Source organism: Penicillium diatomitis (genome assembly GCF_028827545.1).
Source record: "Penicillium diatomitis strain IBT 30728 chromosome Unknown utg000008l_segment0_segment0, whole genome shotgun sequence".
In the NCBI taxonomy this organism is placed as follows: domain Eukaryota; kingdom Fungi; phylum Ascomycota; class Eurotiomycetes; order Eurotiales; family Aspergillaceae; genus Penicillium; species Penicillium diatomitis.
Window position 1 is genome coordinate 1274214 of NW_026623180.1, and position 23310 is coordinate 1297523.

At 51.3% G+C, this 23310-nt stretch overlaps 6 protein-coding genes across 6 annotated transcripts; 3 read left to right on the plus strand and 3 right to left on the minus strand.

Annotated features, from left to right (window-relative positions):
- Nucleotides 1-377: 377 nt before the first annotated feature.
- Nucleotides 378-4460, minus strand: N7539_006458 (DDB1/RSE1 family protein; the record flags this gene model as incomplete). The annotated part of the gene is made up of 4 exons (XM_056936060.1): nt 378-404; nt 479-1763; nt 1947-4020; nt 4217-4460. 4 exons carry the CDS (start codon nt 4458-4460, stop codon nt 378-380), a joined length of 3630 nt encoding a protein of 1209 aa, XP_056788984.1.
- Nucleotides 4461-5100: 640 nt separating this feature from the next.
- N7539_006459 (ubiquitin domain-containing protein DSK2) lies at nt 5101-6563 on the plus strand (the record flags this gene model as incomplete). The annotated part of the gene is made up of 2 exons (XM_056936061.1): nt 5101-5577; nt 5643-6563. The coding sequence occupies 2 exons, from the start codon at nt 5101-5103 to the stop codon at nt 6561-6563; spliced, it is 1398 nt and encodes a 465-aa protein (XP_056788985.1).
- Nucleotides 6564-7686: 1123 nt separating this feature from the next.
- Nucleotides 7687-10050, plus strand: N7539_006460 (transmembrane 9 family protein; the record flags this gene model as incomplete). Its single annotated transcript, XM_056936062.1, has 4 exons — nt 7687-7777; nt 7847-9189; nt 9255-9707; nt 9760-10050. 4 exons carry the CDS (start codon nt 7687-7689, stop codon nt 10048-10050), a joined length of 2178 nt encoding a protein of 725 aa, XP_056788986.1.
- A 4153-nt stretch (nt 10051-14203) lies between these two features.
- On the plus strand, nt 14204-16080 carry N7539_006461 (putative choline sulfatase; the record flags this gene model as incomplete). The annotated part of the gene is made up of 2 exons (XM_056936063.1): nt 14204-14614; nt 14713-16080. The coding sequence occupies 2 exons, from the start codon at nt 14204-14206 to the stop codon at nt 16078-16080; spliced, it is 1779 nt and encodes a 592-aa protein (XP_056788987.1).
- A 1309-nt stretch (nt 16081-17389) lies between these two features.
- On the minus strand, nt 17390-18142 carry N7539_006462 (uncharacterized protein; the record flags this gene model as incomplete). Its single annotated transcript, XM_056936064.1, has 4 exons — nt 17390-17521; nt 17689-17705; nt 17754-17872; nt 18003-18142. 4 exons carry the CDS (start codon nt 18140-18142, stop codon nt 17390-17392), a joined length of 408 nt encoding a protein of 135 aa, XP_056788988.1.
- Nucleotides 18143-19474: 1332 nt separating this feature from the next.
- Nucleotides 19475-22091, minus strand: N7539_006463 (uncharacterized protein; the record flags this gene model as incomplete). The annotated part of the gene is made up of 2 exons (XM_056936065.1): nt 19475-20568; nt 20648-22091. 2 exons carry the CDS (start codon nt 22089-22091, stop codon nt 19475-19477), a joined length of 2538 nt encoding a protein of 845 aa, XP_056788989.1.
- Between the last annotated feature and the right edge of the window lie 1219 nt (nt 22092-23310).

Sequence of the window (23310 nt, forward strand, 5' to 3'; positions counted from 1 at the left end):
ATTACGATGAAGACCCGTGGTGCGAATCGAGCCAAATCGTACTCAAAAAACGTCGAAGCATAGGAGATCCATGCTCGATCTTGTCTCGTGCTGAACAGACACGCTGAAAGAATCAGGGTCTGGGCAGCATCCAGCTCAAGATTAGCCGAATGAAGGCGGCAAACCGAGCGAGGCAAGAGACGGGGATGGGTTGGAAGGTTGAACGGGGAGGGAGGGAGAAAGGTGAATCTACGTGCGAGAAGAACACGGACCGAACCCGGGGGGAGGATAGCAGTTGGTGGTGTGCACCACGCCTTGATTAATCACAGGACGGAATGAGGTATCTAAAGCCCAAGCACGGAAACGCTAACCAAGACGCCAGAAGAAACCTCATAAAATCAATAAGCGACCCTTGTTCGCATGTCCTACAGATGGCATTAGTAAGTGAGAGCACGGCAGGTCGAAACAAGGACCCGTGGGAGGGGAAACAGGGACTGACCGAGATCTTGCGTTCGATTTCGCGAACGGAGCGATCGAGTTCCGCCGCGATCATCTTCTTCGTGTCGTTGGGAAGAAGGAAGTACATCTCGCACAAGTCCCCATCAATGACACCCTTTGAGGGAGCGTAGTAACCGCGGTAAATTAGGTGGTCCCGGCCAGCGAGAGGAGGGGTTTGAGAAGCAAGTTGCATCTCAAGACTTTGGAAGAAATCGACATCCTCTCGGCTGACGAAAGGCACAAACATGCCGATGGTGCCTTGGAAACCAGTCCATACCAGGATGTCACGACCACCGGCGACCAGTTGTGTTTTGTGAATGGCAGTAGGGATGTCTTGAACGTAGTAGTGAACCATGAGATCAAGTCGGTTGGGTGTCCCATGAAGGTATCCTCTTTCGTGGAGCAGATGGGCTCCAGAGCCATCCTCGTCAGCTTCCTCAGAAAACTTAGTGGGACAACGAAGCAGCCAGATGTTGCCAAATTTGTCGCCACCTGCAGTGGTTTCATAATCAACCATGGCGGTTGACGTGGTCCAACGAGCGACAGTGTCGTCGACGAAGGGAATGAGGACGTTTTCCTGGTACTTGTACACGACATAGGTCACACTGTCACGGACATCACTGACGATGATACGGCTTCCCTGGGTCTGAAGCCCCACGATTGTATGAGGAACCACGTGAGCTTGGCATTTGCGAAGCAGTTGTTTCATGCCCAGGTCGTATAGTCTGAGAAGGGATCCCACTCCGGCAAGGACTCTCCCCTGGAACGCAAGAAGGGCCAGTGGAGGATCATCCACTTTTGTCTTGTGAATGAACTCCAATTCGCGACCGTCCTCTTGGAAGCGATAGATATGAATGAATCCGCCTGACGATGAGGGAGGATCGCTCGTCATGTCCTTGGCCGTGCCAACGACAAGGAAGGTTTCATCGTCCTGGCTAGAGAATGGCACTGCTGCAATGCTCACGGCAGCCTCATTATCTTCCAGGTCCAAGGAAAATATCACCTGTTTGGAGGTGACAGGATCCACGATTTGAATGCAAGACGCCCAGTGTCCCTGGCCACGAGGATAGCCAAAGCCCGCAGCTGGGAGGACATCAACCTCACCATTCCGAGACCTTGAGTCTTCGATGAGGCTTTTTTGTGTTGCTGAAGATAACACGTTGTTATCAGATTCGATGACATAAAAGAGTGCCTGCTCGGGGTGCTTCACGAATCTACGGGGGGTGTGAGCCAGAGGGATCGACTCTTGCAGCATGTTGTTGTCAAGTTTGTCAATCGAAAAGATCCTGATGCTAATCAGCGACATGTCATTTGAACATGGAAGACGAGACAGAACGGTAAGAGGGAAACGATCTCAGTAGGAACAATTGGAATAAAATAAAAGTTTGTCCACATAGTATTTCAGGTCCCTTTTGTTTCATCATATGATCGGTTTTGGGGAAGAAGCAATAAAAGGATTGAGAACATACCGTAGATTTTTGCCTTGAATACCAATCATGCCTTCCTCACATTGCTCACTCGAGAAGTTCCATCCCCACTCAAGGCCAGGGTAGTCGAGAGGCGTGAGCATGAAACTCTTTGTTTGGACGTCCGAGTATCCAAGCCAAGGCCGGGAGCTCAGTGCGAGAACTGCCGTTTGCCCTTTTACAGAAACCTGAGAGAGCTTCACAGGCTTGGCCCCGAGGAAGCGTGTACGGGTATCAGAAAGCTCACCCGTGACTTCGTCCAGAACGGTGCGCAGGTAGACACCAGAGTAAAGGCCAATGTGCAAGTAAAGCGTAGTGCCACCCGAGCTTGAGTCGGTCATAGAAATGATGTTCAACGCCGAGGGCGCTGAGGTCAGGGCTTGAACGGACTTATTCTCAAGTGTGGAGTCAGGGTCCAAGCTCAGAATGCGAACAGTGGAATCGTCACACCCGACCGCCAAGAATGAGCTACGCATGCGACCTTCAGGAACTTCGCCCAAGCTTAGACAGGTCACAGTGCCGGACATTTGACGACGCTCATCGTACTCAGCGAGCGAGCCATCAGAGTCCATTTCGAAGTAGACGATCTCTCCGGAGCTGAGAGCGACCGCCACTTGCCGCTGGTTCGTGGCAGCGGCGACAATAGATCGATGTTGGGGAGCAGGCCATTCATTCACACGGCGATCAGCCATCAAGTGACGGATACCACGGGGGTGGACTTGGATCAAAGAGTCTTCGCCAAGCTGTTGCACAGCAAGGGTTGGTGCGGTGGACAAAAACCCTGTATCAGATACTTCCTCCACAACTTCACCAATGCTCAGAACAAGGGTACCGTTGGCAAACGAAAGCACAATATAGGCATCGTACTCATCACCACGAGTAAGCTTAGTGGTCCACACGGCAGATGGCACAGTACGAAGCTCCGACTCAACAATCTCTGAAACTGCGAGACCATGCTTCAATGTTCGGAACGAACTGCGAGCACCGGTTCCTCCCACAGTGTAGATTTGCGGTGCGTCTTCACCGGTGAGATTGGCAATCTTACTGTCAGTCATTGGATTCAAAGCATTGAGACTCTCCATCAGGTTGAGATTCTCCGCCGGCCTTGGACGGAAAAAGACCGGGTCATAAGGCACCGATGGATCAGCAGAGAAGTTGTCGCTCGAGAATTCAATTTCCTCATCGTCATCACCAAGTTTCTCAAATTGGTAAAAGTTGTGATTTCCTGATTCGCTGGCAACATAGAGAAATCCGCTTTTAAGAATCAGAAGACTTGAGGCCACTGGGACTGTGTCAAAATACTTGATCTTCAATCTTCTGACCTCACCAGTCAGCTGACCATTCTCGTCCTCAACCATGTCCAGGGTGAGTTTGAAAAGATCGCCGTCCTCAGATTGGAGAAGGAAAAAGAAAGCGCCCCTCATTTTATGCATCACTCCGGACACAATCGTTCGCTTGCGCTCCGGATTTTCGGTTGCCCCAGTGCGTCGCGGAATTGGAACACGAAACGCGTCCTGGTTGGAGTGACGGTATGTGATGTTATCCTCAGCGCATACGAGGACACCACTGGGACCATCGGCTCCGCCGGGGACTTGGAAGAGCATATTCGCAGTGCGGTCCACGGGGTCGGACCATTTTCGAACAACATGGTTCAGACCAAGATCCAGTTCGTAGAAGACCAGAACTTTCTCGATCTCTTCGTAAGCTTGTCCAGTTGGGTCTTGATCTGCCTCAGAGTAATCTACTTCCAGAGCGGCAAAAACTGGGTTTTCGTAACCAACATCCAAAGCTGTCATGGCAAAGACTAAAGTCTGAGGCTTGTGGGCCTCCAAAGGCGAGGAAATTGTGAGCTCTGCCTGCGAGTTGCGGTTGAGAACGTAGACCAGCTTGTTCTTTTCCAAAGAGGCAATCAAACAAGCCCGACCCTTGGGATCAACGACTAAATACTGCCCCGGTACGACGCGACGCACTCCAGACTTTCCAAATGTTTCCAAATGGATTCGACTGAATCGATTCTGGGATGGGACATATTCAATGATTGTGATGCGACCGGAGTCAGATCCAATGATGATGTAATCTGTACGAAGAGAAATGACTCAGCACAAGGCGCGTGCAGTGAAGCGACTTCATACAGCGTCAACATTGCAGACCCGGGCAGTTGGCAAAGTCCATCAAGGACAAGTATGAGACGACCAAGACCGCGCTACCCGGGAAGCTTGAAGGATCACTAAATTGAACTCATATTGCGTTCAAGGGCCACACATGAGACGTACCTTTGTTGCTTCCAGCCAGTCGAAACGCTGCTAGAGAGCGGATGATGCCAAAGACATCTTGCGAAAAAAGAGGGGTGACTTTGCCCTGGGTCGCGTCAGGTCGGTGTATGGTGAGCTTAGATCCCGAGGCAGTGACGATTTGCTGCTCCTTGGTCCCTGCGAATTGGCCCAGGATTGCTTGTGTAATGGCAGTCGGAGGCTGGATCGTCAGGGAGTACATGAACATGTGCGATGTTGTCGCCATGATGGGCAGTTGAAGCTGAGCGATAGGGTAGTTTTTGGTGACCCCCGACGCGTAGCAATATCACCAAAAATATGGAACGAGCAGTTGCAGTCAAGGGCTTGTGATAATCACACGTGTCCCATAGCTGCTAAAGGGGAGTCACAAATTCATAAAACTCCTGATAGCATCGGCAATGGGAAGGGAACGCGAAGAAAGGATGTCTGCACAATTCTCGCTACATGCGAAGGAAGTTGCAGGTAGGAAAATTCCAAAGGTGCGAGAATAGCTAGCCGCGATCACGTGGAGCTCGGCACTATGAGATTCGACCGCCTTCCGCGGCTAAAGTCTTAGGTAATAATACACCGTCGGCCTCAGCGGGCCGTCATCAGACAGACTATCAGTCACTTGAAAGTAGTAAATGAAAGGAAGCCCCCCTCTTTGCCTTTTTCTACAACACTCCCTCACTTTCATCTTCAGGTTTTCTCTCTGACGACGATTACAATCACCAATAAAAAGAAACTGAGATATCTTTCGACTTCGACGATCTCATCGAGCCTGCTTTTCAATATCGTCACATCCGCAGTTGCGCTGCCGTCATTTCCTCATTTACCACCCCACATCGAAGCAAGCAACTGCACCAGTGCACGCTCGTTGAATGACTATGGCGGATAACGATGCAACCACGGAGGAAACTCCAATCACTTTTACTATCAAATCCTCAACCGATGCGAAGTTCACGCTTTCTCTACCGTTGTCTACACTCGTCTCGAAGCTTAAGGAGAAGCTCGCAAGCTCTGACTATGCTGACACCCCTGCTGAGCGCCAGCGGTTGATCTACTCCGGGCGAGTCATGAAAGATAGCGATACCTTGGAAGCTTACAAGATCAAGGATGGACATACTATCCACTTGGTGAAAAGCGCTGCAAGTAATCAACAACATTCTGCCACTGGTGCGCCATCTAACCCCGCGGCGTCGGGGCCTAACAATCCAGCCACAACCCAGCCGGCCGCTGCCGCTGGCGTTCCAACGAATCTGGCTGCTGGAACTGGCAACAATCCTCTTGCTGGTCTTACAGGTGCTCGTTACGCGGGTTTCGCGCAGCTCCCTGGAGCTGGTCTTTTCGGACCTGACGGTGGGGTAAGCTTTTCACTCCTCGACCACGTCTCGCGCAAACAACTGATATCAGGTATCTTCGCATCTAGATGGGCCCTCCTCCTGACTCTGAAGCAATGTTGAGCATGCTCGAAAATCCTCAAATTCAGTCGCAAATCAATGAGGCGCTTCAAAACCCAGCTATGATCGACTTGATGATTCAACAAAACCCAATGCTCCGTGATATGGGCCCTATGGCACGTGAATTGATGCAGCGACCAGCATTCCGTCAAATGCTGACTGATCCTGCATCCATACGCCAGATGATGCAGATGCAGCGGGCAATGGGGATGGGTGGTGGTGGTGGTCTGGGTGGTGGCGAGAGCGCCTTCCCGGCTCCAGGTGTTACTAATACCACCGAGGGTACCCAAAACAATCAGCAACAGAACACTCCGCCAAACCCTTTTGGCCAGATGCCGAACCCAATGATGGGAGGCAACCCATTCGCTGCTTTGTTTGGTGGACAAGGCCTCCGCCAGCCTCCTACTACTGGAGAAAATCCCTCCGAAACTGCTACCGGCAATAGAGGTGATTCAGCTCAGTCAACGACGTCCGCAAGTGGGACATCAGACCCTGCTGCGGGATCGGCTCAAAATCCATTTGCTTCGCTGCTCAACCCGGCTTTGTTTGGCAATGCTGGTCAGGGTGGAATTAACCCTTTCGACCCGCAGCAGAATCCCTTTCTGCGTGATCCCGCTCTCATGAGTCAAATGATGCAGGGAATGGGAGGGCAAGGCGCTGGAGAGGGTGCTGCAGGCGCAAATCCGCTTGCTGCATTGCTTCAGGGAGGCGCTGGCTTCGGCACTTCACAGCCACCTGACAACAGACCTCCAGAGGAAAGGTACGCCGATCAACTTCGTCAGCTGAATGATATGGGTTTTTTCGAATTTGAGCGTAACATTGAGGCGCTCCGTCGGTCTGGCGGTAGCGTTCAGGGTGCCGTGGAATACCTTCTCAGCAACCATTCCTAGGTGCTTCGTTACAAGGCAAAGTATCCATTATCCATGTTATCTACATAATTCCATGCTATGATGCAGAATGAAGCTATCCACGAGCCCGCCCTGAAACATCTATTTTCCGTACGATGCCGGCATATGAGGAGCCATAAGTACAAACTTTTATATTTCGAGAGGACAGACTAAGAACAGCAACACCGTTTGAACTGAAGGCAATACTTGGCTTCGTAATATAGCATCACATGTTCATTTAATTGCACATAGCCCTTTAAATTGACAATTCACAACATAGGTCGCCGAGCTGTGAGAGACTGTCCCTCGAGTCCCTAATATGATTCAGGTCCTCGGGCTGCTAGCGGAGTTCACGAGCTCTTTTGCCAGTGGAAGTCTCACCTAACTTCAGTCTTTTAGAAGCTTCCAGCCACGGGTAATTTACTTCTAAAGGTACTAGGACTACTATCAGGAGGCAGTACCAACCTTGGTAGTATAGGCAGTTAGGTAGTGCCTTAAGATAAGGTAGTGGTAGTAGTGACTACTGACTACTTGTCACTGACTGGTAACTGCCTAGGTACCTACTAAGTGCCTGGGAGTTGGTTACCTACATATAAGTTACCTGTGACTAGTTAACTAGATGGGACCGTTAGTATTATGTAATCAACCTAGATGCCCGATTGGAGGAGTACGTGGTTGCGGCCGGGTGGATCCTGGGTTGTGGACGTGTAAGTGGACACGACCCTTGCAAGGAGTCCCCTGTGACCTTGAAGATATCTCGACAGGCGAATCGTCCGGACACTGGCATTTAGTGCCGATTACGCTCGTTGAATTACCGCTTTCCAACCTCGCTGGATACGCGCAAGTACTACAAGGTTCAGCTTGATCTGATCGGAGTGCTCAAGAAACGACACTTGACATCGTCAATCACGTCTCCGCTGCCTGTTTCACGACTAGGCCAACTATACACTTTGTTCATCCAAAGTACTTCTCCTTGCTCAAGACACTGGCCACTCGTGAACTGAATTCTCTTCGGCCGTCTATTCACATTCAATAACGTGTACTTGCTGCGACAGATGCGCATGGGTATCTAGTCGCCGTGAGTTCTCCAGGAACCGGTACCGAACCAGTGGAGATCGTGATCACAATGAAATCCATGCCTTTGGGCATGAGGGCCCATCACTGGGCTCTGTATCTGTTGCTACTAGCGTGTAATGCCTGGGCCTTCTACATCCCTGGTGAGACAGCTTCTGGGTGTTGCGCATAGGTGTATAATGATCGAGTACTAACTTACTTATGCCTTTCAGGTTACTCGGTAACCAAGTACAACGACGACCAGCCAGTTCCCCTCCTTGTCAACAAAATCTTTTCCGACCACACTCAGCTACAGTACGCCTATTTCGATCTTCCTTTCGTCTGTCCCCCCAGTGGCCGCAGTCATGGTGGCTCACCGTTTGGATCTGGCCAAAGCATATCCCTCAATCTGGGTGAAGTTTTGCGCGGAGATCGAATCATGACATCCGACTTCCAGCTGATCATGGGCAAGAATGTGGAGTGTCAGTCTCTATGTACCGCAAAAGTCAGCCGCGCCGATGTCAAATGGGCCCGCCAACTGATCGAAGAAAACTACGCAATCGAGTGGATTGTCGATAACCTTCCAGGAGCGACGAGCTTTGTGACTGTGGATCGTAGCCGCAGGTATTATGCGTCTGGCTTCAAGCTGGGCTACCGGGAAATTTCTCCTGCCACCGGACAGCCGCGGTATTTTATAAATAACCATTTCACCATTGTCATTCGATGGCGAAGCGCTTCGGACGGTGGCAAAGTCATCGTCGGCTTTGAGGTCTACCCAAAGAGCATCTCTGCAGATGGTCGCAAAGATGATGGCTGTCCCAAAGCCGTCCACAAGGACTCCGAAGGCCTGTGTTTATATATTGCGCCTGATATGGCTCATTTGAAAGAGAAGTACGGCGGTCTTTCCTACGTCCCTGAAGATGACGAAGAAGATGACGGCGCCACGTTGGATATACCGTATTCGTATTCCGTCTATTTCAGGGAAGAGAAGAAGATTGAATGGGCCAATCGCTGGGATCTGTATTTTACCAATCAGGAGGGAGGCTCAATGACTCACTGGTTGGCCATTGTCAACTCTCTGATTATTTCGACAGTGCTAGGTGTCACTGTCCTTGTGATCTGGAGTCGGACTGTTCAAGGAGACATCAAGGGTCGCGGCGACGGAGCCATGGAAGAGCGAAAGATGAAGGGACAAACCAGACGGAAGCGTCCGCAAGACTCCAAGAATGAGGGTCTACTGGAGGGTGCAGATGTCGAACACAATGCCGACCTTTCATCGGATGAGGAGGGCTTTGAGGATACAAGTGGATGGAAGCTTCTCCACGGAGACGTGTTCCGAGTTCCGGCATATAATGGCCTTCTGGCTCCACTCGTTGGATCGGGTATGCAGCTTCTCTTCATGGCAACTGGTCTGCTCGCGCTGTCTTGCTTGGGCGTTTTGAACCCAAGCTTCCGGGGTGGATTTGTCAGTGTTGGCATGGGTCTTTTCGTGTTTGCCGGCCTCTTCTCGGGTTACTTCTCTGGGAGACTGTACAAGACCTTTGGTGGTTCTGCCTGGCGCAAGAACACACTGATTGTAAGTTCCAGATTGACAAGCTACCAAACTTGCAATGAGATCCACCCGCTGATATGATCGTTTAGACGGCAATTCTGTTTCCCGGTCTCGCTTTTTGCCTCGTATTCATACTGAACTTGTTCGTTTGGGCTCAGGCATCCAGCACCGCGATTCCCTTCAGCACCCTTGTCGCTCTTCTTGCTCTCTGGCTGTTAATCCAGGTCCCGCTGGTCTACCTCGGGAGCTACGTTGGCTATGTGCGTGCCAGTCCCTGGGAGCATCCCCTGCAGACCAGCGCAATCCCTCGTCAAATCCCACCCCAACCTTGGTATCTACGCAGCCCTGCCGGCCCGCTACTTGCTGGCTCAATCCCCTTTGCAGTTCTCTTCATCGAACTCCTATTCGTCTTTAAAAACCTATGGCAAGATAAAAGCGGGTACTATTATGTTTTCGGTTTCCTCAGCGTCGTCTCTGTTGTACTCTTAGTGACCGTCGTTGAGGTGACTGTGATTGCTACTTATAGCCAACTCTGCTCGGAGGTGTGTTCCTGATTATATTCCTTCGCTGCACCGTGTCAGCTGACCTATTTAGAACTATCACTGGTGGTGGCAGAGCTTTGTCACGGGTGGAAGCAGCGCCTGCTGGATTTTTGCCTACTGCATCTGGTACTACATGTTCAAGCTGCACATCACCGGCTTTGTCTCGACCTTGCTCTTTTTCAGCTACAGCTTCCTTGCCTGTGCCGTGTACGGTCTTCTGACGGGGACTGTTGGTTTTTTGGCTGCATATGCGTTCGTACGGCGAGTCTACAGGTATGACCTTGCTCGAATCTCGTGTTCTGTCAAGACGGGTACTGATTACATCGAAACTTCAGTTCCGTAAAGGTTGATTGACCCAACAAGCAAAGTTCAATTCCTTCTCTCAGACTTCTCTTTTCTGCGTTTTCCCTGCCCTGGCGATTCCTTGTGTTTAACTAACAAGCATTGGTTCTTCGATTATCCCGTCGCCACGGAGTCCTCCTCTATATTACCTATCGCATTCCATGTTCAGCGTTTTGATGTGTTTCTCTTTCATTGCCCTTTCGACTGCTGTACGGGTATCTGTTTATCATTTTTCGAATGCAGGTCCTTTTTCCCTTCGAGAAGGATCAATCTCCTGTTTAGCAATTGACCAACCGCGGTTCTCGTCCCTCGAATTGATGTTACTCGCTGAGCTGGCCACAATACAAAATATCGCGTACACGGATACTCCACCATGCGGCATCTATTACCAGCAGATACGACTGAACAGGATCATATTGCTGGCGAAAAAGGTCAGCCCTCAGCACACAGGACGCGAAATTTTTGTTCTGGTACGGACTGGTGCTGGGTCATGCGATCACATGAGTGTTGAAAAGTGTAGTTCATGTCGTCGGGCGACTGCCTGTCCACTGAGTGTAATGTATTGAAGAGATCCTACCGCATTTCTCACGGTTGATGGGGGCCGATCAATGCTCATCGAACGCGCGTCAGGGTCACGGGTCACCGACGAACAGTGCTATCGTGGAAGAAAGTGTTTTGTCTCCACATGACCCCGCGAATCGAGACATTGTGGCCCAAGTAGACCTCATAAGTACCTTTTCATGTTCCGGGTACCGAGTCTGTAGTGACTCGTGAGAACAGTCGAAATGGCAGTGACTTGACCTCGAAGCTCCACCGCGCCTTGAGCCACGAGTCGGCCCTTTCTGGGGCGTGGTCTAAAAAGAAAGCAGCACAAAGCGAAGAACAAGAGGTGACCTGGGCTGTGTTGGTCGTTATGTAAGATATTTCAACCAGTCGGACACGATCACTGTTGACCTACTGTAAGTGGCGAATGTGTGACTCCGACTGCGGTTCGGTGTGACTGCTATCGTAAGGCGCTGAATCGTGCATATCAAAAGATCCACGGTCCAGCCCGGAGAAAGTTGTAGGGGCGGGTTTCGGGAGTGGCAAGCCGGTCTTGGGGCGGAAAGCGTGAAGATGGCCGGGAGAGAGCTCCGACCTCATGGCGAGCTTAGGCGAGAAGATTCGCTCACTGACCGGGCATCTGTGAGACAGTACATGAGCACACTCAGCACCGTACCATATCCCGAAAACAGTGATTGTCATAATCGAATTGATTACATCGGCCTGATTAGATCGACAATATCGATCGCCTAGCCTATGATTCATTAAGTTCGAATGCTTTACGTATGAAAGAAAGAGCGAACTGCCAAAAAAAACAATCCAGTTGGGCATTTGTAGAGATACTTCAGAGTGACAACAGACTCATCACGCGGTCGTGACTCTTGTGCTATCGCGCATGACTGCCAAGTTCCAACACAGGTTGGAAAATTCAGCTCTCTCCAACTTCTGTCTCATTCGAGTATTCCTCCTATCTTTTCCAGGAGCATCGGTAGGTTCCGTCTTCCCCCACACACCGCTTTTTTGGCCGTCTCGCTTAAGGAAGCTCGAAGGCTGTCGGGACGACACTGATTCTGATTCCGTGGGTACAGTCCTCTAGCTGTTCTTGATTGACATAGGGGGCTGGATAAGGGTTGTCAACTTGCTCTCTTCGCTCTAGGCTCGCTGTCTTCGGGTTTTCACAGGTATCTACTCTATTACCTGATTGCCTTCCTCTTCTGTTCTCCGTGCCTCTCTGATGGCCTTACTTATGGCAGGTGTCCACGCGAACCCGTCGTATTCCCAACTTTTTTTACTCTTTTACCCTTTCCCCTCCTGCGCCTCACGCCCCGGTCTTTCCGTCTCGCCGCCGTGATTGGGGAGCTCAAGATAAGCAAGTGGAGTCGCCATGTCTACCGGAGTGGCAAGAGGCTGCTGGTTGGATCGCAGGCTGTCGTCTATAGTTCTGAACCAGACTAAGACCTTCTCAAGCGTCGGGGAGCCGGCACTAAGGAAGGAGGCTAGTCTCAAAGACGACTAGTCTCGTCCCGCAGACCCGAAGACCCGTCTGCAAGCATCTGCCTCGCTCGTGATTGGACTCGGTGCTGGGGTTGACACGATCTTAACGAACTTCCGGAAAAACCGCCGGTTGCGCAGGAGCTTTGCGGTACGGGACCTTTGCTCATTAGATTACTAGCGCGCGTCTCCAGTGCTAGCCCGCTACACAGCTTGGCAGCTACATACAGTACCAAGTTACCCACGACGGTAATGGAGATTGTAATTTACCCCCTATCACATGAGATGATGAGAGAGAAAAGAGTGTTCAACTGCACCTGGAATTTCTCCGCTGATTCGACCGCCTCTTAGAGAGCTTGCTTATCAATGCGCTGTCGATTCCAGGAAGAGTGGTCCTCTTGTCACCTGCTGCCAGTTGGAATGACTCATGAAGGCAATTTCGGTCTTTGCGCCCACGTTCGGCCAATATTGAATATGTACAGTTCAATCTGAGCGCAGCAGACTAGTCTCACTAGGATAAAAATATACTCTCGTCTAGATTCACTCGCCAGCAATCACCACAGACCTACCTGTATTTTAATTTTGAATAGCTGCGCGGAACTTAGAATCCTTTCATCTGGAAGAAGATTCAGTGAATCGAACCCGATTCGATAGTGCCTGGCCACTCTAGCAGTACATCATCTGATCATCACGGTCCAGGGGCACATGACCCGAAAACACCAGAGCCAGACCCATTCCTTTCAATTTGCAAGTGAACCGACTCAACCGAGTCTGTCAGCCAAGACTCCTGGGCACTCGCAATGATCCGGCCTCAGGCTGAAACAATCATACCCAAGTCCTCTTGTCCAGCCACAGATTGTGCGTTCACTGCATTGTGCCAGTCAGGTGGCACTTTCCTCTACCCAATTTAGTAGTAGTGAGGTAGTCCTAGCTAGTACCGTAGCTAGTAGCAACTTAGCAAGTCTCCGGTGCTACAATTCCCAGGCTTCCACTGCCAAGTCCGCCCCAGTTGTGGATAACTTGCACGTGACGGGTACCATCTTACATACCGTAACATTTCATAAGTCACCATTCGTAGTACTCTACTACTTTAGTACTCTCCCTTCATCCACCCTTTTCTGGTTCGCTATCACACCATCGCACAGGAGGATGAGCCCATCCGTTCACTGCCTGCTTCCCAGGATGAATCGACGTCAGTACGCCCCTTTGGACCCCTGATCTGCCACGCAGGAGGCTAATCAGATTTGAGTGTAGTGGCCATAAGCTTATGAAGGGGCTCAAATTGCGTGATTCGCAGGAATGGTTGCGATCGAGGTGTCGGTTTCAAGCCCTTAATTGCCTACTGGCCCAGACGCAATAAAATAATCTTAAGGATTATGCGTGATGCTGAGAAATCGGACTAGACCGTGTAATTTAGCACCGATAATGTAAATGGTCGTATCGGGTCTACATTGAATTACTAATTACATTGATACATCACAATACAGTACCACCTGGTTCCAACTTCCTGTAGCATTGAGAAATGAGATCCGCCTCGGGTTAACTTGAACTTTGTCGTTTCTCGGTAGCCTTCCTCGCCTGATGCGGCATGACAGAACCTTTCATGATAAGTCCAGTTGACAACCAAGTACCTCCAAGCGCTCGAGAAGGCCACATGCTGATTTCCAGCCTATCGTCATTCACTGGTGAGCATTCAGCATCGAGCAATATTTACAATGCATCCACTTTACTTAGTAGGCGCCATTCCATTCCTGTCTTGGGACGAGTTGGCTATAGTACTTCTGTGCGTGTCGTATTTTACAAAGGCTGCGAATCCCGATTTGTCGTAATGTTTGTTGACCCTTTTGGGCAATATTCGAATTTCCGTATTTTGGTGAATCCCCACATCCCCCGGGGTCTCCCAACCCTCATATAATTGTCTATTCCTCCCTTTCCACAATCTTCTTACCTTTTTTCTATTCAATTACATTTCCCCTTTTCTTCCCGTTGAATGTCCCTGGTAGCATATACGTGAGGTGAAACCTCAGTCAACTTTTCCAGTCTTCACATAGTCAATTCCTGCCTCGTCTTGATTGATCATCTGTATCATAGTACCTCCCCACGAGGTCTTGCAACACGCCATGGCGGACCGAAAGCCCAACATCCTCTATATCATGGCGGACCAAATGGCCGCCCCATTGCTGTCACTTCATGACAAAAACTCACCTATCAAAACCCCAAACCTGGATCGTCTGGCTAGTGAGGGAGTGGTCTTCGACTCGGCCTATTGTAACTCGCCTCTGTGTGCGCCATCACGCTTCGTCATGGTGAGCGGCCAGCTGCCTTCGAAAATTGGTGCATACGACAACGCCGCGGACTTGCCCGCCGACACGCCCACTTACGCGCATTACCTGCGTCGAGAAGGCTACCACACTGCTTTGGCGGGAAAGATGCACTTCTGTGGTCCAGATCAATTACACGGCTATGAACAGCGCTTGACAAGCGACATCTACCCTGGCGACTATGGCTGGTCCGTCAATTGGGATGAGCCGGTGAGTTTCCTTCCCTTTCCGGGGGTCTCCGGCGAGAGTGGCTCGGCATTGAGCTCTTGTTCTTCGCCACTGGAATCAGCGCTGACGATTCTCGACAGAATATTCGTCTGGATTACTATCATAACATGTCCTCTGTGTTGGAGGCTGGTCCTGTCGTGCGGACCAACCAGCTTGACTTTGATGAAGAGGTGATTTACAGATCCAAGCAGTATCTGTATGACCATGTGCGTCATCGTACAGATCAACCATTTTGTTTGACGGTGTCTATGACACACCCTCATGATCCATATGCCATGACCAAGGAGTTCTGGGACCTTTACGAATCGGTGGACATCCCATTGCCAAAGAATAGCGCAATCCCACATGATCAGCAAGACCCACATTCTCAGCGAGTCCTCAAATGTATTGATCTATTCGGCAAGGAGATGCCCGATGAGCGCATCCGCGCCGCCCGCCGCGCCTACTATGCTGCCTGCACCTATGTCGATACCAATATTGGCAAGTTGTTGAAGGTGCTTGAGGACACGGGTCTGGACGAGAATACGATCATTGTCTTCACGGGTGATCATGGTGACATGTTGGGTGAGCGTGGGTTGTGGTACAAGATGACCTGGTTCGAAAACTCAGCTCGGGTTCCCATGCTCTTCCACGCTCCAAAAAGATTCTCGCCCAAGCGAATTTCGGAGAATGTCTCGACGATGGATCTTTTGCCCACATTTGCAGGATTGGCCGGTGCATCTCTGGTGCCGGGCCTTCCACTCGATGGAGTTTCCTTGGTGCCTTATTTGACGGGTGAGGAGGGTCTTCGCACCGACACTGTTTACGGCGAGTACATGGGTGAAGGTACGCAGGCCCCTCTGATGATGATTCGACGAGGCCAGTGGAAGTTCATCTACTGCCCCCTCGATCCACCCATGTTGTTTGACCTCGTGAATGATCCCGAGGAAAAGACCAATCTGGTGGCTGGTCTGTCAGTCCCTTCCATCAAACAGCCCTCAGCAACCACACGCAAGCAGAGCAACCCCCTTAATGTGCCGGCCGGTCTGCCCACGCCTGAGGAGACTCCTCGAATTTCGCCTATTCCACAGCGCGCCACTGGCGGTCAAAGCTACTACCCCTTCCCGGCACTATCGCCCCCTCGCACTCCGAGCCCGGCTAAATCTTCCTCTGTGCCCAATACCGCAGATCCCGCAAGGCTGCTAGCTTATTTCCTCGAAGAGACCTTCACTCGCTGGGACATGGACTCAATTCGAGAGGATGTGATCCGATCCCAGCGACGTCGTCGTCTGGTGTACTCTGCTTTGATCGAAGGCACTCCCACCTTCTGGGACTTTGAGCCACGTGTGGATGCTAGCAAGCAGTACGTGCGAAACCAAGGAAAGGGTGTCCTGGACGATGTCGAATTGATCTCGCGCTGGCCTCGCGTGCTGCAGCAGGCCGCCACAGCCAAAGGGATCCCGGTCTGAGGTCTATATGCGAGAAGACCGACTCAGTGAGCTAATTGAGGGGGGGGGGGGGGGATGTCTCCGTCGTGTGAGCGGTCACCTTTTCGAAGAGTAAGACTGTACAGAGGTCTCCGAATACTTGGATCATTTACTTTGTTGTTGCGGTTGTTTTTGAGTCGTTCAGCCTGCCGTCTGCTCTTTGCACATTGGTTTATTTATTTCCTATTTATTTTTTTGCCCCATCGCTCTCCTACATGTGATTACTGAATTCCCGGAGCCACCTGATGCATTGTTTTTTAACGCAAGTTGCATGCTTCTTTACCACTCATCGTTCTCAGCAGCATCATTTGTTCTCGTTCTTTGCCTTGCACGACTATCTCTTGTTATCTTGCCTCCAGCATCATCCTTATTACCATTGACGAGCCGTGATACCCTAGTTATTCTGTTCCCCTCATCCCCTGGTTTTTGTCCCTCTCTATTCTCATGGATCGATGGTCTCGACAGTATCATATATCATGAAATATCAGGCACGCAGTACCACTGCTGCTTCTCCATCGGGGCCTCACGGCGTACCGAACTTCTTACACTTTGCAGCCAGGCACGCAAAATACTTCTCTCGTCGACTTTCACGGTGATCCAAGTGTGCTTCTTTGGGGAACGATTAGGAGACGGTGCTGACTAGGTTTCAAACTGTCACGGGTCGTCGACTCGTCATAGGGCAACGTTCGGGCTGGTACTTGGTAGTAGTGTTTGTTTTTTTTTTTCCTAGGGTTTTCTCGGCTTTTGATCGATAGTATGGGACGTATTGAGTTGCTTGATTAGTCTATGTCTACAGAATGCCACAATTGTCCATTTGATTCATGATATAGTCGCCGCTACAGTTACCTAAGTAATGGATTTGAAAGTCGAAGTTTTTTCCTAGCAGTCTTGCAATGCGATCTTCTATTGACACAGTCACATGGCAATTCAGAAGATGAGCGTGTGTATCACTGTATCCACATCGCGAGTTGGTTGACACCTACATGGCTAACGAAGCGTGCTCTACGACGAGCTCGTCTAACCTAATCTTTGCGCACAGCCGCCAGATAAGAGATAGGTGTGTACCGTTACACCGTATGACCTAATACTTTCAACTCCGGTGACCTAAAGCCATGAGTATTAGAGGTCGATATATATCAACAGCCCCAGCCTGGGCATGATACAATTGACAAAGAAAAAGAGTCTGGAAGTCTTAAATATAACATGTTATACAGTAAATAGTAGATTCCATGCGTGCACATATGCACAAAACTGATATTTCCTTCAAGTGGCTTCCCAGATGTATCACCCCTCACGTCGCAGGTCGATCGACTCGAACAGGACCATTTAATCTCGCCGTGTCAATGACACCCTCGCCCTTGACGCTCTTCCCGGACTCGGCCATATATGGATGCTGAGATGCTGAGCCGGGGTGGTTGGCATCCTATGGTGAGAAACAGGGCGAATCAGCATGTTGTTTTCTTGACGAGATCACGGTATACATCAGGTGGAGAGGATTGGAAGCGGATCGGGCCATTTTTCCAAAATGGGGTGCAATGGGAAAGTATTCATGAAGAAGTGAGTGAACGGGTTGAAAAAAGGCGAACGTACCTCTTTTCCAAGAGAGCCTTTCGATTGTGACTCTGTTGTGAGATCATGGCGTTAGTCCGAGGTACTCCAAATCAAGGCCGGCCTGTCCCATTTCTTATTCCGATTCCCAAGCGCCGGAAACGTACCCTTTTCACGTGCCATGTACAAAGCTGCGGGAACAGCCAAGGCGCCGACGATAAGCAGTCTATAGTTTGAGAGAGAAAGAGCAGATGAAGTTAGCTACCGAAGGGCGAAGGACCAGTCTCGGTGAAGGGTATTCTCGTCCTTCGACGACGACCACGCGGAGTGACAGGAGTGTGGATGCTTGAACATACGGTCGAGAGACTCCTCCCTTGTTCTCAGAAGCAGTGGAAGCGAATCGTTTTTGTGATGCACGAGAATGAGACCAGAGTCGGGGAGTGCAGGTGCGCATCGAACCGGCAGAGCGTACGGAGACTTGAATTGCGAGAGTCATGATGTTGCAGTCAATGAAAGGTAGCCCGTATTTCTTTTGAAGCTGAGGGAATTGGGTGTATGAGAGAGATTAACCAGGAAGACGTTGACGAAAGTGATTTTAGAAAATGATGAGGTATAGTTAACTTTTTTTTCTGTCAGATCGACCGCGTTGATGGGGAATGAATGGTCAGTTGCAAATATTGCCGTAGGAGGAATCGAGCCGGTAGGCCAAGGGAACTGTATCCTAGAAATAACTACTGTACATGACCGACGTAATGGATCAAGGGTGGAAACACCTCGCTAGCAACCACGTACGAAGCCCTCGAGTTCAAATGATGATGACCCGTGGATCGTCATGATGGAATGCTGCACTAGCACCCTTGATCACCAGCACTGGCTACGGTACCGTAGTGAACCACTGCCAATCTGTGCATGGATCCTCTTCTCCTCCGTTGCGAAATAACTGGGCTCCAAGATCCCAATTACATCATGAACCACGCATATGTCCATCAGTCTGTTGCGGCGCAGATCGAAATCGGACAAAAGTGGGTCTGCGCCGTGGTCTCGGAGTCTGGATCGGCGGAAGGTTTGGCGGAAGGTTTGGGACAGATCGCGCGATGCCGATGGAGCTTAAATTGGGGGGCTTCCTTCCCGTGCACACTACTGCCTGACGCGATGCAGCGTTGAGCTATGGCGAGTTCAGCCGAGGTTGCTCAATTTGGGGTCTCGTGTAGTGAATGACGGTGACGGTGCAGAGTGTCGATGTCTTGAATGCTATGGACGTTCCGTCTGCAATCATAAATGCACAAGGCTATTCGATTTGCGGTAACACTACTTCTTCTCGGAGAATATGCCCGAACGAGACCTCGTGAGAACTACGAGACTTCCAGATCAAGCATGGAGCTAGAGCAGCTGAGACGACGTCATCCCTGGAAACGCATAGGCACATACTTTTATTCGAGGAAAGGAGAAAAAAAAAAAAAAACCTTCCACCTTCTTAACTCAACGGCGAGATGATTCAAACATGTCCAAGCATCCGGACTAAACAACTTCCAGCCGGGGCGGATCTTCTTGTGCATTGTGCTCACGCTCTCGAATTATCAACAAAATTGGCCTACATCATCCAGATCGCCCAAGATCCCATCATAAAAAGAACCCGCGAGGGCTTGTCGAAACGAAGAACCGGAGAGATCATCGCCGGAGTGACAATACACCAGGTCCAGAGGTGAGAACCTACATTCTAATGAATTTGAGCGCAAGGAAAAATCGAATTCCTACTCTTTCGAACGGTCTCTCTCGGTCGCATGATAAAGTCTCACCGCGTCGTAGCTTCATCTACTCCGTGACTAGATCATTCAATGAGCCAGACGGGTGCTTTGACCAGCACCACCGGAGAGCCCTTCCCACGAACTTCGATGGCCAGGAAAGATGCAAACCGGATTCGAGAATGCTTCTCGCGGTCCTCGCCTGGCTGCGGTTTATTCTCTTCATGCGGAGCAGCTCCCGCCGGGGTCCGGCCTGTCGCAGAACCCAGAGGTCGGCGACCCATGAGCGCACCAAGCACTGTCTTTCTCGGTGTCTTTTGCACAACCGAAGATCCGGAGTCTGCAGGGGCCGCGAGAGATGCATCACAAGCCTCCGGTGCAGGGCCATCCGTGGAGACGTCCCCATCAGTTGGAGTGGCTAATGGTGGCGGAGAGGGAGGGTGAACGAGAGGAGGCAGGACACCATCCACTTTCATGCAAGTCTCGTCAAATGAGCTGTTGGGGAGGAAGTATTCGACAGAGACATCGCGGGCCTCTAATGGGATCTTCTCCGTAATATTGACGGAGCTCTCGATAATCATTCGTACTGCAGCCTCCAAGCCCGGCTGCGCGGATTCATGTAGTTGGCCGCTTAAGAACGCAGTGAGGTCTGCGGTCAAATAATCAACCAGCTCATCGCGATGTTTCTGCGCACTCGGCGCGGATAGCGCATCACCAAGGCCGTCAAAGGTCGTGCGTCGCCAGTTGGAGATTCTAACCAATACATTTTCCCGTTCCTCCTCGGTCGGTGGTCGCACTTGTTGTCGTCGCAAGTTCATCTCGATACTCTTCAATTGAATACTGAGCGTTGGATCCAGTCCAGGGTGCAAATGACGGTGAAAGACTTCTTCCACTAACCACCGACTAATGACGGCTCGGCCTGCCGCCGTCATTTCTTTGGCGGTGGCCTCCTCTGCTACCAAGCCATGCAACCATCCAGGAACGCCCCTCCAATCCTTCCGGACGGAAAAGGCCAGGTCTTTGATCGCTCCATCGAGGCGAGTGAATCGATTCGCATACTCGTTGTCGTCGAGGACGGTGCGAGAGACTGCCATCCGTTGATGGGCTACCGTGTTTTGTAGATGCTGCACCTGGGCATCCTTGTCAAAGTAATATCGCTTCACTTTGGAATATTTGGTTTCTGTACTCGAGTCAGCCCCATTTTTCCCTTTACCCGCGCGCTCTGATGACGCCTTTGGAAGCAACAACGATTGACTGACGCAATTCTTCATATTTTTGCTTCAAAACTTGCACATCAATTTCAGCCGAATCCTCGCCACCTCGATGTGCCGTCGGAGTGGAACCAGCCGAGTCTGCCATATTCGAGCTCGGATTGACCTGACGGTGCGAATCGTCCGAGTACCACCCCTGAGCAGATGACAATCCTTGGTTTTCTTGCTGCTGCGGCAGGTGCAATTGATTCTGCTGGTTGTGTTGGGTAAGCTGGCTGACGGGTGGGTTTGGTGACTTTGAGGCAGCCTGCTGCATAGCGTCCGGACGATTGGCTTGATTGACACGCGAGGAAGCCTCCAGTGAATGCTGAGACGGGGGCCGGGCGCTCTGTACAAGATCCTGCTGTTTTGCTCGCAATACTGGTGGGTGAGCACGACGGCTCAGTCGATCTTGGTCGTGCGACAATGATGCAGCAGGGATGTCGGTCGGCCCTGGACGACCGTTGGGGCGATGGACTAGAATTGACTCGGTGTTGCTGCGCCGGGCAGGGTTCAGTGAAGGTGGGGGCGGAAGCTCCAGCGCTTCCTGTAGCGTGAGAGCGGCGGATGGAGAGGGCGTCTGCCACTGCGAGTGCGATAGCGCTTGCGCTTGCGAACGCGATGACGGTCGGTCCAATGACTGAGGCTGCTCCTGCCGCAAGGACCCCGAGTTATCACACGATGGTGGCTGATACCGTTGCTGTTGCAATGGCAGGGACGTGACTCTCGGACCGGGTGGGTGCTGTTGGTCAGTTGGGGAGGAGTTACTTGAATGACTCGGCCGGTGACTGTAGGGTTCGTTCTCGGTCGGGCCCAGCCGCGGAGGAGATGCGATCTGCGGCGACGAGGGTTGCGAGGTCGAGTAAGACAGCGACTTGCCCTTGACGGACAATCTTCGTTCTAGCACTCCCGAGGTGGGACGCCCAAGGAATGTTCTTGGGGCCAGAGGGCGAGAGTGCGGGCTCTCCTCGTGCGCAACCAAATTGACGGATGGTCGGTCGAGCTCGTTCTCGTGCGGCTTTGTTTGTTGACGCTGAGGGTCGGGATGACGAAGGTGGGGCTGACGGGAGCTCTGCGAGCGGTACAACGAAGAAGGTTGCGACAGCTGCGGAGGAGGCTGATGTTGCGCCGATGGTGAGTTGGGATAGGGAGCTGCGAGCTCGTCTGTGGACGGGACGCCCGATCCGTCGTAGTTGGGATGGTAGCCCTCTGGAGGAAGATCCGTATAAGATGTGTTCGAATCCAGACGAGGATTGATGCCGTCGCTGCTGTCGCTGCTGCTGCTGCCGTTCGGATAAATGGGTCCCGGTGGAGCAGCCAACGCGGGGTGTATCAGTCGTTCGCCGGCGCGTGGAGGTGGAGGGCGTTGCTGAGGTTGTGACGGGCGTGACGAGGAAAATGTGAGGGATTGTCGAGGTGAGGATCTGATCTTTTTATTCTTGAAGAGGGGCATGACTTGGGCTCTGGGAGCGAGGCGGCGAGAGAAGAGGGAAAAAGTGGTCAGGGGGTCGCTTGCGGGACGAGGCCAAAAATGAGGGGGTCGCAGAGACGAGGATCGAGCAGCTGAGCAGCTCTCTGCTCGGACAATAGACAATTCAGCTTTGGTACCGAGTCAATCACGACGCTTCGACCGGCGATAGCGACCTCGGTGTTGGTGACAGATCTCGAGAAAAGGATCTGAAGCACCGGTCAGATGACACTCGAGTAAGGGAATGGGCGGCTGTCGGGAAGGTGAAATGAAGCCGTTCAAAAAAAAAAAGCAGCAGCTAAACAGCTCGTGATAGATGGGGAGGTTTGGATCGCTATGAAACCGAGTATGGAGTATGGAGTATGGAATATGGACTACTATCCGTGATGCTGCGCCACGGTTTAGTATGCACACGTAAGGAGCGCTTAGAGACTGACAGTGAGCGGCTATTGAAGCAGCCGAGGAAGTGAAACGATAGTCGTTGGACTTTTATTGTTCCACCGATGATCAATCGCACGGTCTCGGTTGGATTTGGCTGAAGCCGTTGACAACATATCCCCACGAACAAAGACTTTCTACTAAGACTTGAGTTGTTGGTGGAAAGCGAGTGCGGTAAGACACAGGAAGGATGTGTACGACGAGACTACCAGGGGGAAAGAGAGGGTCTGGTCGTATGCTTTTGATCTCAAACGTGATGGAAGGCTATTTCTCATGTCAGAGCTGCGAATCTAGCGCTGCAGCTTCCAACCACATACGCAAGCTGCCCCCAAAGTTGCTAAGCGGATCAATCAGGGGTACATTGGGTAAGTCAGTGGTAGGTCATGTTGTTAAATCCTGGTCAGGCAGCGAGGAATAACGACACGAGTCACGTCTTAACGCATTGACATGCCTCGGGATTCCAGTAAACGCCGAAGAGGTCGATCGTCGGAGTGGAGTTGGGGCCATATGAATCCTCTTCCCCTCCCACAAAGAAGAGATTGCTGACCGGTAGGCTTGTGCATCAGCGTTCATCTGGCTACAGTCAGCGTCACAATGGACGGAAGAGTCTCTCACAAGACGGAGAGTAGAGAGACATAAGGGAACGAGAGAAGGGGAGCAAGAGAGATCCTCGGTGGGGGCCAGAGGCGACTCCAAGAACAAAGGTGCACAACGGTGGAGGATCAAAGGTTTATGCAGGGATTCAGACCGACTGACTGTACTTGCT